This window comes from Solenopsis invicta, chromosome 7 (assembly GCF_016802725.1).
Source record: "Solenopsis invicta isolate M01_SB chromosome 7, UNIL_Sinv_3.0, whole genome shotgun sequence".
NCBI classification, from domain to species: domain Eukaryota; kingdom Metazoa; phylum Arthropoda; class Insecta; order Hymenoptera; family Formicidae; genus Solenopsis; species Solenopsis invicta.
Window position 1 is genome coordinate 1,124,919 of NC_052670.1, and position 12,340 is coordinate 1,137,258.

The 12,340-nt window shown below is 33.9% G+C and overlaps 3 protein-coding genes across 6 annotated transcripts in view; 2 read left to right on the plus strand and 1 right to left on the minus strand.

Moving 5' to 3' along the window:
• LOC105193551 (zinc finger protein 708) overlaps positions 1-5,038 on the plus strand; it is a 46,361-nt gene extending 41,323 nt beyond the window's left edge. For 2 of the 4 annotated variants that reach the window (XM_039451664.1, XM_039451663.1), the window contains exons 2-5: positions 3,516-3,743; positions 3,810-3,913; positions 3,987-4,300; positions 4,378-5,038. In XM_039451664.1, the coding sequence (XP_039307598.1) occupies positions 3,552-3,743; positions 3,810-3,913; positions 3,987-4,300; positions 4,378-4,811 (1,044 nt within the window). In that variant the 5' untranslated portion in view covers positions 3,516-3,551 and the 3' untranslated portion in view covers positions 4,812-5,038. Of the gene's footprint in view, positions 1-3,066; positions 3,202-3,515; positions 3,744-3,809; positions 3,914-3,986; positions 4,301-4,377 lie in introns of those variants that run through there. The other 2 variants (XM_039451662.1, XM_011158053.3) reach the window with 2 other exon arrangements.
• A 2,427-nt stretch (positions 5,039-7,465) lies between these two features.
• LOC105193555 (GPN-loop GTPase 3) lies at positions 7,466-9,248 on the plus strand. The gene is made up of 3 exons (XM_011158058.3): positions 7,466-7,722; positions 7,825-8,021; positions 8,416-9,248. The coding sequence occupies exons 1-3, from the start codon at positions 7,678-7,680 to the stop codon at positions 8,993-8,995; spliced, it is 822 nt and encodes a 273-aa protein (XP_011156360.1). The 5' UTR covers positions 7,466-7,677; the 3' UTR covers positions 8,996-9,248.
• LOC105193554 (PHD finger protein 12) lies at positions 9,137-12,338 on the minus strand. Its single transcript, XM_011158056.3, has 5 exons — positions 11,618-12,338; positions 11,283-11,482; positions 10,900-11,177; positions 9,713-10,746; positions 9,137-9,584 (listed from the first exon to the last, which is right to left on the minus strand). Exons 1-5 carry the CDS (start codon positions 11,663-11,665, stop codon positions 9,201-9,203), a joined length of 1,944 nt encoding a protein of 647 aa, XP_011156358.1. The 5' UTR covers positions 11,666-12,338; the 3' UTR covers positions 9,137-9,200.
• Positions 12,339-12,340: the final 2 nt, after the last annotated feature.

The following is a 12,340-nucleotide window of genomic DNA, read 5'->3' on the forward strand; positions in this document are numbered from 1 at the left end:
TATTTAAACAATATAAAGTTTATTGCAAAAACAGGAAAACGAAGTCGCGGTCGGGGCTGCAAATTTTTTTAGAACATCATTATAACCTTCTAAATCAATCCCGACTAGCAAGAAAAATTAAAAAAAATGCGCACGCCTACGAAAAATTATTTAAACAATATAAAGTTTATTGCAAAAACAGGAAAACGAAGTCGCGGTCGGGGCTGCAAATTTTTTTAGAACATTATTGTAGGCTTCTAAATCAATCCCGACTAGGAAGAAAAATTAAAAAAAATGCGCACGCCTACAAAAAATTATTTAAACAATATAAAGTTTATTGCAGAAACAAGGGAAGGAAGCCTCGGTCGGGGCTGCAAATTTTTTTAGAACATTATTGTAGGCTTCTAAATCAATCCCGACTAGCAAGAAAAATTAAAAAAAATGCGCACGCCTACAAAAAATTATTTAAACAATATAAAGTTTATTGCAAAAACAGGAAAACGAAGTCGCGGTCGGGGCTGCAAATTTTTTTAGAACATCATTGTAGGCTTCTAAATAAATCCCGACTAGCAAGAAAAATTAAAAAAAATGCGCACGGCTACTAAATTGTTTTAATTATATAACGAGTTATTGCAGAAACAAGGGCTTGGTCGGCGCTGGAAATTTATTAGCAATCATATTAAGGTTGGCTGCTTGCGCCGTATAGGAATAATATTGTCATTATAGAAAAGAAATAGTATGATTTCCCAATTTTCTACTTTGATGTAAATTATAGATCAGAAATATAATTTGACTGCTAAACATACATATTGTTCTCTCTCTTTGCGCTACCCAAGACCAACCAACGAGGAGGTGGCGAGAATATGGTCTCTTTTTTTGTTATGTTCTTACTGTTTGTGAATGTTAAAATTTTTTTGACTTTTTTATATTAAAATTTATTTGCGTTTTTGGTATTAGAATTTTTTTATTTTTTAGTTTTTGCAATAAATTTTATATTGTTTAAATAATTTTTCATTGCCGTGCGCATTTTTTTAAATTTTTCTTACTAGTCGGGATTGATTTAGAAGCCTACAATAATGTTCTAAAAAAATTTGCAGCCCCGACCGCGACTTCGTTTTCCTGTTTTTGCAATAAACTTTATATTGTTTAAATAATTTTTCGTAGGCGTGCGCATTTTTTTTAATTTTTCTTGCTAGTCGGGATTTATTTAGAAGCCTACAATGATGTTCTAAAAAAATTTGCAGCCCCGACCGCGACTTCGTTTTCCTGTTTTTGCAATAAACTTTACATTGTTTAAATAATTTTTTGTAGGCGTGCGCATTTTTTTTAATTTTTCTTGCTAGTCGGGATTGATTTAGAAGCCTACAATGATGTTCTAAAAAAATTTGCAGCCCCGACCGAGGCTTCCTTCCCTTGTTTCTGCAATAAACTTTATATTGTTTAAATAATTTTTCGTAGGCGTGCGCATTTTTTTTAATTTTTCTTCCTAGTCGGGATTGATTTAGAAGCCTACAATAATGTTCTAAAAAAATTTGCAGCCCCGACCGCGACTTCGTTTTCCTGTTTTTGCAATAAACTTTATATTGTTTAAATAATTTTTCGTAGGCGTGCGCATTTTTTTTAATTTTTCTTGCTAGTCGGGATTGATTTAGAAGGTTATAATGATGTTCTAAAAAAATTTGCAGCCCCGACCGCGACTTCGTTTTCCTGTTTTTGCAATAAACTTTATATTGTTTAAATAATTTTTCGTAGGCGTGCGCATTTTTTTTAATTTTTCTTGCTAGTCGGGATTTATTTAGAAGCCTACAATGATGTTCTAAAAAAATTTGCAGCCCCGACCGCGACTTCGTTTTCCTGTTTTTGCAATAAACTTTATATTGTTTAAATAATTTTTCGTAGGCGTGCGCATTTTTTTTAATTTTTCTTGCTAGTCAGGATTTCTTTAGAAGCCTACAATGATGTTCTAAAAAAATTTGCAGCCCCGACCGAGGCTTCCTTCCCTTGTTTCTGCAATAACTCGTTATATAATTTAAACAATTTAGTAGACCTGCGCATTTTTGTTAATTGTTCTGGATAGTCTGATCTATTTAGAAGCGTATAAGTGTATTTTGTGCAGTTACTTGCTAGTTTGCCTTTATATGTCAAAGTTTCTTATGTATTTTATTTTGAATGAGAATCCCTGCTTTGACGAATCTGCTGCTGCGAATCCGCTGCTAGCTTCAACATCATATTTTGAATGATAAAAAATAAATTTCCCAAAAATTTCAGATTTCCAGTTTTACCTGATAGATAAACCCCAAGGAAATGCCAATATTTCGATGCAATAACTCGAGGGGCATTGCAATAATTCAATCGCTCCAAATTTTTTAAGTACAAAAACTTGGCGTTAATAGACGTTTAAGTACAACAAGATAAATGCAAATTTCTTTATAAAACTCAAGAGACACTATATTTGTATTCTCATTGAAAAATCGGAGCAAGGAAGGAGGAAGAATTGAAAGAGTGTAAAATAGGAAAGAAGTAGAAAGGAGAAAGGAGGCGAAGAAAGTAAGAAATTTAAAATAAAGGATGAAAGAAATTAAGAGTGCAAATAAACATAGGTTTGAAGGTTTTTTTAATAATGGGTGAATTATGCGTGATATTTAATTAAAATTTGATAAATCAAATTATTTAATTAAATTTATTCTTTCTAAAATTAAAATTTTTATAAAATATACTAAAGAGATAGTAAAAACTTCTGGAAATATAGAGGATTGTAATTTTTTGAATATAATTAATTTAAACATTATTTTTGAAGTATTTTATAACCAAAATATATTTTTGTTATTAAATTATTGCAATGCCCCAATAATGCAGTTATTTCTAAGAGCAACGTATTCCCTTTATAATTGGAGCAATTTTAAGGTTTCATACGTTTTTTTTTTTTCTTTGGAAAAATACACTATTTAGGTTGAATTTGATTACACAATTTTTAAGTATAATTTCTAAGTAAATACCACTTGTGTTGAATTAAAGATTTTCAATGAGAATACTAATATAGCCACTTTTATCAAGAAATTTACATTTATCTTGTTGTACTAATACATTTTTTTAATTAAAGTGCGCCACGCTCGTCGGGCGCATCGAGTGCACATGCGCAGACTACTGCCATGCGGTATTCAGTGGGTTCTCTAACCTAACCTCATCGTAGTGTCGATTTTATGATAACGTGAAGTAGTTACGGTAAAATTTATATCAGTATTCTTTTTAATATTTTTTTTTTTTTTGTATGCTGCGTAGAGATCAAGTTATACTAAGATCACGCATATTATCGGTACTAGCCAACAGCGCTAGTTATTCGATGTATAAAATCTGTACACGTGATATGATTTTAAGTTATTATGTCGTTTTTCCCAGACAAAGCGTAATAAAAACCGGCAAATTAATTACTGAGTAGTTTTTTCTAATTTGAAAGTCTAAATTTCGAGGATTTTATTAGTCAACTTGTGTATAAATGTATATACAATATGTTATTAAATTTGAACTTCAATGCAAAGGGCATCAATTAAACGAAACACTCGAGCGTCATCAAGATGGGTCAAATAGGAGATCAGGATAGCGATAGAGTCGCATCCGATCTTCAGAACGAACATAAGACTGACACTCAAGTCGAGAAAGAGAGCAAGAAAACGCACAAATGTAATTATCCCGATTGTCAAGCTGTGTTTCCACGATCTTCCAAATTGGAGAGGCATATGAGATTACATACAGGAGAGGTAACAATCGTGAGCATAAAAGTATTTTATTATGTCGTATTTCAATATGTAACTACTAATGATTCTGTATAACAGAGGCCGTACCAATGCAGCCATCTAGGATGTACAAAGTCATACACAAATTCATCTCATTTAAAAAGGCACTTAGAAACTCATAATCTTGTGAAAAAAGCATACGAGTGTGTATACATGAGCATATATTTCAATCGGACTTATTGACGACACATTAATATGTTACTGTATCAATTTTAGATGTACAAAATGTTCAATGACAGTCAGCTCTCTTCACAATTTGAGACGTCATTACAAGAGGACACACTGCGAGTTATTCTGTAAGGAATGTGACCTGACTTTCAGCAAGAAGTATCAGCTTAATAAACATTTAGCTCAACATTTGGGACTCAGGGGACCCTACAAGTGTGATAAATGCAACATAAGTTATATGAGTGGCTATAGATTTCGTTTGCACAAAATGATGCACGAGAAGCGTTATCCTTGTCCAGTGTCTGGATGCTCAGAAGTGTTTGATCAATGTGTGCTTATGCGTAAGCATAAAGCAAAACACTGTATGTATTACGAAAAAATATCGTGAGAATGTAACCTTTTATTTCAGATTATAAAAATGCAAACTTTTTTATTCCAGACTATACATGTGATGTTTGCAGCAAGGTTTTTCTCGGTCTAGGTAGATTTAAAACACATTGTAAAATACATTCTGAGAACAAAGTGTCCATACCATGTCCATATGACAATTGCCACAAAGTTTACACTTCTAACTCTAATTTGAACACTCATGTGAGGGCTAAACATCTTGGAGTAAAATTTTACTGTGACTTATGCTCTGTGGGACTTGTGTCGAAAAAACGATTGGAAATACATATTCAGAGTCATTATGCTAAATCCAAACCGAAGAAGGAAAAGAAAAAGCCAAGTAAGCGAAAAGATGCTGGTATACCAAAGAAAAGCAACCTGAGTGCCTTAATTGGAGTCAACTTCTCACATCATTTAGAACAAATGATAATGAAACGAGAAACAAAGATAAACGATACACCGACAACAGTGGAAGTGTCTTCATAAATAGTCTAACAATGTAAAAAAATTAAATCTGTAGATTAGCCTTATGTGCAATTGATTGTATGACATTTTTTTTCATCTTTAAATATGAGTACAAAGTGAAATCTGACACTTCTTAAAATTGAATAATAAATAAGGTTATTTATTAAAAAAACAAATTCATTAAGAAATGTGTTAATAAAATTAATGTCTGGTATAATCAATTGATATTAAACTCGATATTAAATATATGCTTCATAAGTTTTGTTGTCCATGCACAAAAATTTTGCAATAATGTCAAAATTCTTATTATTATTTTAGAACAATCTCATACGGCCGATTTCGCTAATTCCGATTAATTAACGAAAAAATCAGCCAATTAAATTTATGAATTGCCAATTGTAAAACAAAACTGATTATTCCTAATGTAATGTTTTAATTTTATAATAATTAAAAAATTAATTATTAATTTTTAAATTATTGTATTTTACATTAATAAATTATAATTTATAAAAAATGGAAAATGAAAACAAAATAAACGATCAGTTCTAAGTTTTATAGTTGGCTTGAAGTCAGGTTAGTTTGAAGTTAGATTTGAAATGTGTTCTAACGAGGAAAACGGTCCCCAGAAAACAAGCTCTCGTATTGGATAGTGAATATAAAGACGAACATTTAATCTGTCTATCTAAGCCATCTTATTTCTTGACCTATCTATGGGCAGTATTGGATGAGTTAATCTTTTTTTTAACTAAATTAGGTTTAAATTAATGGCTTATAAAATGGCTTTAATTTACGTTAAAAATTATGTTACAGATTGCATAAAAAAACCAATTCAGTTAAAAGTTGCATTAATATTAAATCAAGATAAATGAAAAATTAATTTTGAAAAGCATTTATTTATATTAAAGTTGAATGTTGTATTTTAAAAATAGATTACTATAAATAATAAAACAATATGAATTAATTTAATTTTATTTATAAATTAAAATTACAAAATAACAAATATTTTTTTTATATGGGTAAATTTTTAATTTTAAGAAAGTTAATGTGTGCTTTAAAAATAACTAGTTAAAATAAAAAATTAAAATTAATTAAATTATATTAAAATCTATTAACTTTTTAACTACTTACTATCCAACTCTGCCTATGGAAATTATCTATAAAATTTATAGACATTGGCTATGTTTATATTTTATGAACGTAGAGGCACTTCAAAATAATCATTGCTATAGCCTTTTCTTGGATATGTGTGGTATAATTTTCACCACAAGTTGTATTATCTTAATTTAACATAAAAAATAATTTCTTTGACTCACCAACACTGATGCGCAACAGCGGAGTTGAAACAGCATTAATCTGTAACATGTAAATATGTACGTTAAATGTAAGTTAAAACAATATTCAAAGCAATCGACATTGCAAAAAATAATTATTGTATTATTATTTAAATTTTTATTTGTTCATTGAACAGATATTTAATTATAAAATTAAATTACATTTACAGAAATCTTTTAAATATGAATACTTTCACAAAATTAACTGCTAAACTGAATACATGAAAGCCTAATTTTCTAAATCAATAATTACTTACCCATGGTTGTTCCGCCGACGCCTGATGCCCCCAGGCCTCCTCCTCCTCCTCTCAAATTCCGTCGTTGTTGCTCCTTTCGCCACACACTATTTGCACACTGATAACTGAAATACACAAGATCGCGCGATGATTCGTACGACACTTCCGAGGACAATCACGCCCGATTTTATCATATTGAGCCGATAAAACAACATTAAAAATATGCGATTTCGCGAAACTACGATTCGTCTGACACTCGCACAAAATTTGTTCGCAAGGACACGTCGATGACGATCACTCCCGCGCGCGTATAATACATTACACGCAAATAAAACGCGAAACGACGCGCGAGAGTTGAACTTGCCACGATACATACAACGGATGCAGGTTGCGGCAGATCAAAAGACGAACGTAGCGCGGCAATGGATGACAGAATGGTATGTGACCAGCTGTGCGTTTGAATAAATGCACACGTAAACACAACCGATAGAGTCAAGCCAACTCTCTCCCATTCGAGAATTTCGTACCTAATTTTTCTATGTAGCATTAGTTAACTAATGTCGCACGACAACTCATATATTTCGTTCGGCGCTCGCGATATTCTACTGCGCTGGATGATGTATATTCTATTCGGCATCGAGTAAATACGCGCGCGTGAGAACTTGTTGAATGCGACGAGCTAAGCAGCCGATGTCGCACTTCGCGAATAGGAAGACATTACTACAGTACTGTCACTCTGCACGTATTACAACGTATTTTTTGCTGTCGCATTCAACATTCGCGCACAATTTGAACTCGAAAGACGCGAGAAGCACGCACCGTTCAACGAAGCAACGGCGGAGCAGAATCAAATATGACAGTGGCACGGTAACTAATAATGGCGGCGGCGACGGCGCGGTAGAGCGCTCAACTACCGTTGCCAAACGATAGAAATCGATTCGAGATCTCGAACAGAGAGAGAATTGACCAATCGCATTAATCAGTTGTCCGAATTGTTCAAATACGATTGGGTAATTTTTTCTCTGTCCGAGATCTCGGATCGATTGTGGTACTTGCCTAGTACTTTTTTGCCTCTTTGTTGGTATGCACCAGATGTTTTTCGCACTGACGGCGTGACGATGACCAACGCTGACCTAGCTTTTATTTACGCGTGCTTGGCGTGCTTTTGTGCGAGACGATGTTATGAGACTCTTGCTTTCAATAACTTAAGTGTTTCGTGTAATTTTTCTTCTGAAATAATAAATACAGAATATAAGAATTAGAAATATCAAGGATACAAACAGTTATTTGTATTTTTATAAATATATATTTTCTATCAAAATGAGGTACGCTCAGTTAGTAATGGGTCCAGCCGGCAGCGGCAAGGTAATAAATTTGAACTATCTGTCAAACATATCTTAATTGAATATTTAATAGTTGCTTGAGTGAGACGACTCTATTAATAATCGCGTTCATCATTTCAAACAGTCCACTTATTGTACAACCATGCAACGACATGGTGTTGATTCAAAACAAACGATAGACGTTGTGAATTTAGATCCTGCAGCAGAATATTTTGATTATGAGCCTTTAGCGGATATAAGAGACTTGATTCAATTAGATGATGCCATGGAAGACGATGAATTCAACTTTGGACCCAATGGTGGACTTATATTCTGCATGGAGTAAGTTATTCTCTATTAAATACATAATTTTTATATATCTTTAAGTTTGTTTGTATCATATATTCCAATATACTCCTGCTCACTTCAATGTACTCCAATATATTTGCTGCAAATGTATCCAAGCATTCTACAGCGAGTAGAAATTTATGTTGGAACATGGGATACAAATCCTTTATATTTTATTGAAATCTTCTCGAAACAAGTTACCATCACTTTGTACTGCCTCATTCACAGCCTTAATTTTTTTAATCAACTTAAGAAACACATACATAAAATGAAAAAAAATTAAATCTAGGATTTATCAATTATGATCCATGCTCTCACATGGAGCAATGCATTATTCTATCATTATTTTTATAATTCTTGCTTTATGTGAATCATACTTTTTTTACAGGTACTTGATGGAAAATGCAAAATGGCTGGAAGAGAAATTAGGTGACGTAGACGATGATTATGTAATATTTGATTGTCCAGGACAAATCGAATTGTATACTCATATGACTGTGATACGACAACTGATAACCACCCTGCAGAATTTGAATTTCCGTGTATGTGGAGTATTTCTGATAGATGTTCAATTCATGATAGATGCGTCAAAGTTTCTGTCAGGCACTTTGGCAGCCCTTAGCGTAATGATAAACTTAGAAATTCCACATATTAGTATTCTCAACAAAATGGACTTGCTTTCAAAAAGCGTGCGAAAAAAACTAGACAAATATATCGATCCTGATCCAGATAGTTTATTAGCAGATACAGACGATCCATGGAACGAGAAGTATCGCAGTCTTACAGAAAGTCTTGGTAAAATTATAGCAGATTATAGCTTAGTGCATTTTTTGCCGTTAAACATCAAGGATGAGGAAAGTATCGCAGATATAAAGTTAACGATTGATAATACCATACAATATGGCGAAGATGCAGATGTAAAAATGAGAGACTTTGATGAACCATGCGAAGATAACGAAACTGAATGAATCTTAATCATTACATATAAAAACGAAAGTTATTTTACACATTGTATGTATATATGTACAGTTTATTTTTTGAAATCAATTATTAAAAAAGAAAATTAAAAAAATGTTGCAAGCATAAAAATGCTCCGCTAATTTATATTGTTAATTTTTATAAAATTTCCTTTATACAATATTTCATATTATACTGAGTCTACGTATTATACTTTCATCTATCAACATACATATCTAATGTGTTAAATACAAACATGAGACATCCAAAGCTAATGGTCGAGCCGTGCGAAATAATCGCGCTTCCTTCCCATCCTTCCTCCGGATGCTTATTAATTCTCGTATCGCGTTTTATATTGCATTTGCATAAGACTTTATCATCCGTGTGCGCATATTCTTCCAAGCAAGCCGTTTCTTCCTTATGTAGAATTGCTTTTATTATATCGGAAGTCTCTTCCTCCTTAGTGATGTATATTGTTTTATCAGTCTTTTCCTCTTTTATTTGTTCATTTAAAACACGCGTGCAATCGCAAGAATACAGCACATGATCGACAACCGTTCCGTATTCGCTGTAATTAAGTAATTCGTAATGCCTGGTCACCTGTAACAAAAACAGATACTGTAATGAGAAAAGAAAAAAAAACGCTATTTATTACGCTAATTCAAATTCCTTAATTTTTATTTCTTATAAATTATCTAATGAAGGAAACATGTAGGATAATAACTTACCTCGTCAAAAAATATAACAGCGTGTTTGGAAGATGTGAATCCACAGCTACCATAATTGGATAAAACTAAGTCGCAATTCGGGCCATTACCGATAACGAAAGTTCTACGAGTCATGAACGCTGGTGGATTAGGCTTGGGGCTTAAAGAAAATAATGCTGCTCTTGCTCTTCTATGACAATTTATTGCTTTATAATCTTCCTCGTCTGGATTTAATATTTGCTCTAGTCTCTGTTGCGCTAATGCCTCCAATACTGGTCTTTCTAACAACTGGATGCCTTCCTTAATTTTATTACCATAGTTGCTCGTATGAAATTCGAAATTATTACATTCATTAGAATTAGTCTCTGTTGCAGTTTCACTTTCTATTTTTTTATTCATATGTTCACTCACATCTAACACTTTCTGTTGATCATTTCCCTCATCTGTAGTAGTGTCGGATTTCTCTCTTTTCGTTCTTATTTTATCATTTTCTTCAATTTTTTTATTTTCTACACAATTATCTTTGTTATCTGATTTTTCGATTGTTTTTTCATTTGTGTGATGCTCTTCTTCGTCTGTAGTATTTCTTACAGGCCATATCAAACTATCTTGATAAGAATGTACTGGATCTAAGTGCAGCGGATTCTCATAATGGAATTTCACGCTGCAAGGAACTTTTACTCTCGGACGACCTTCCAATCTCACCTTCGTGCGAAATAGGGGATTGGCAGCACGTGCTTTACGCAAGAAATCTAGTTTTACCGCATGCTGATCTATTTGTTGATTGGCATACTTGTCCCACAGTTTTATGCGTTCCGTCACTCTACAAGAAGTCAACAGATTTTGATCTATGAAATGATTTGGATGATTAGGGCACATCCATCTACCAATAGGAAAGGCAGTCAGCGGTGGATCCAAGCAGTCTTGATGAAAATATAACGGGCAATAGTCACACGCGATTAATGGCGCCTTTCTGCAACTACGTCCACATTCAAAGCATAAACGAGCTGGCAATGGAACCATTAAGTTGCTATCTAAGCAATGACTTTTTCCAACTGAAAGAAAAAAATATATTTAATACAAAAAATATATTGTGTTAATGTTGTGTTAAAAATCTTAATTGATTTGTTATGTTATAGTTACTACAAAATCCAATTTATTCTTGTTAGAAAAGGGACAAAAAAAGAAGAGTATATACTCTTGCTTACCATTATTGTACGACGAGCTCAACAGTTTACCTCTTCTACCAGATACATAATCTGCTTTATTGCTTCCAGGGAACATTATAGGCAATTGTAACTCCTTGGGCAATTCAAACTCTCTGGGATTTACCAGAGCAGCCGCCAATGTTAATACCTCCAGAGCAGATCTTTTTTTCTTCTCATTTCCCTTCTCATCCAAGAGTTCTTCTCTTTTAGAGGCACAGCGACAGGCATAGCACAACCATTCTCCATTAGGAATATCTGTTGGATCCACTGCAGGATAGCTATAAAGAAAAAGCTACAGAACTATGCTTCTTTTATAAACAAGGATTCGGCATCATATAATAAGAATTTCCAAAGCAAATAGCGATTGTTCCAATCACACTTACTGGCACTGCAAGTGATAGGAAGCCGGACATTTGTCGCAGCATATGAGTTCTCCACCATCTTTACAGGCATCGCAAAAATCACGATTATGACCACGACCTCGTCTCTTGAAGTATGGATGCTTCTTTTCCTCCTTCTCCTTCCTCGCCTTTGCCGTCTTCGAGTCGTCAGATATCGGTGGTGCTATGAGAGCTTGTATTTGCTAACAAAAGTAATAATTCAAATAAGAAGAAACATTCTTTCGCGAAGGGATGAATTAACGAGGTCGTAGAATTGAACCGTCTCCTATTCATATAAGAACTCCGGTATCAGTGATAAATTCTCTTGTTCCGCTTACCGGCATCAATCCGCCTATCATCGGAAAGCCATACTCGACGGTACTCATTTGGGAAACGCCGCAACAAACGTTAAAAATAGAATCAAAGTTATCTCTTCGTGTTCCTTCTCCCTCGATCAGTGTCCACCATCCCTACCAATCTCTCGCACTCGCGTAACTCGCGTTTTGTCGCGTAGGGTCACCAAACTCGCGTATATCGGGTGAATCGAGTCTATCGCGACAATCTCTCGAACTTAAAAGTTGAAAGTTGCGTTCAGAAGACAACGATTGAGTGAGCGTTCAATAAATGTTGCTTGTGATTGGAGTAGACCTTTAGAACCACTGAAATTTAGAAGAAAATATCAATGGCAGCGAGCGCTCATTCAACCCGTCTTCCTGTCTGCTGAACGCAACCAATAGGTAGTTGAGGTAGAACCTAACCTAGATTTCCTTTCTAAATTCCGAAAGGAATTTGCTACATAATCTTAAGAATGAGGTTAAAAATTAAAGCAGAAGACAAGCCAAGAGTAGATGCTCCCACGATTTTTCGAGACCCCGTCTCTATAACGTGGACATACATTCTGATATCAATGTACAGGTTAGAGGTTAGACCTCGGAAAGCACCCGCGACTGTTGGCATACCTGGCGAAGGGAAGGCCGAGCGCGCATACACGAATATGTCAACTTCAATATCGTTCCTAACCGTTTTCGCGCGACCGATTCATTCGTCTCCTCACACTGTAC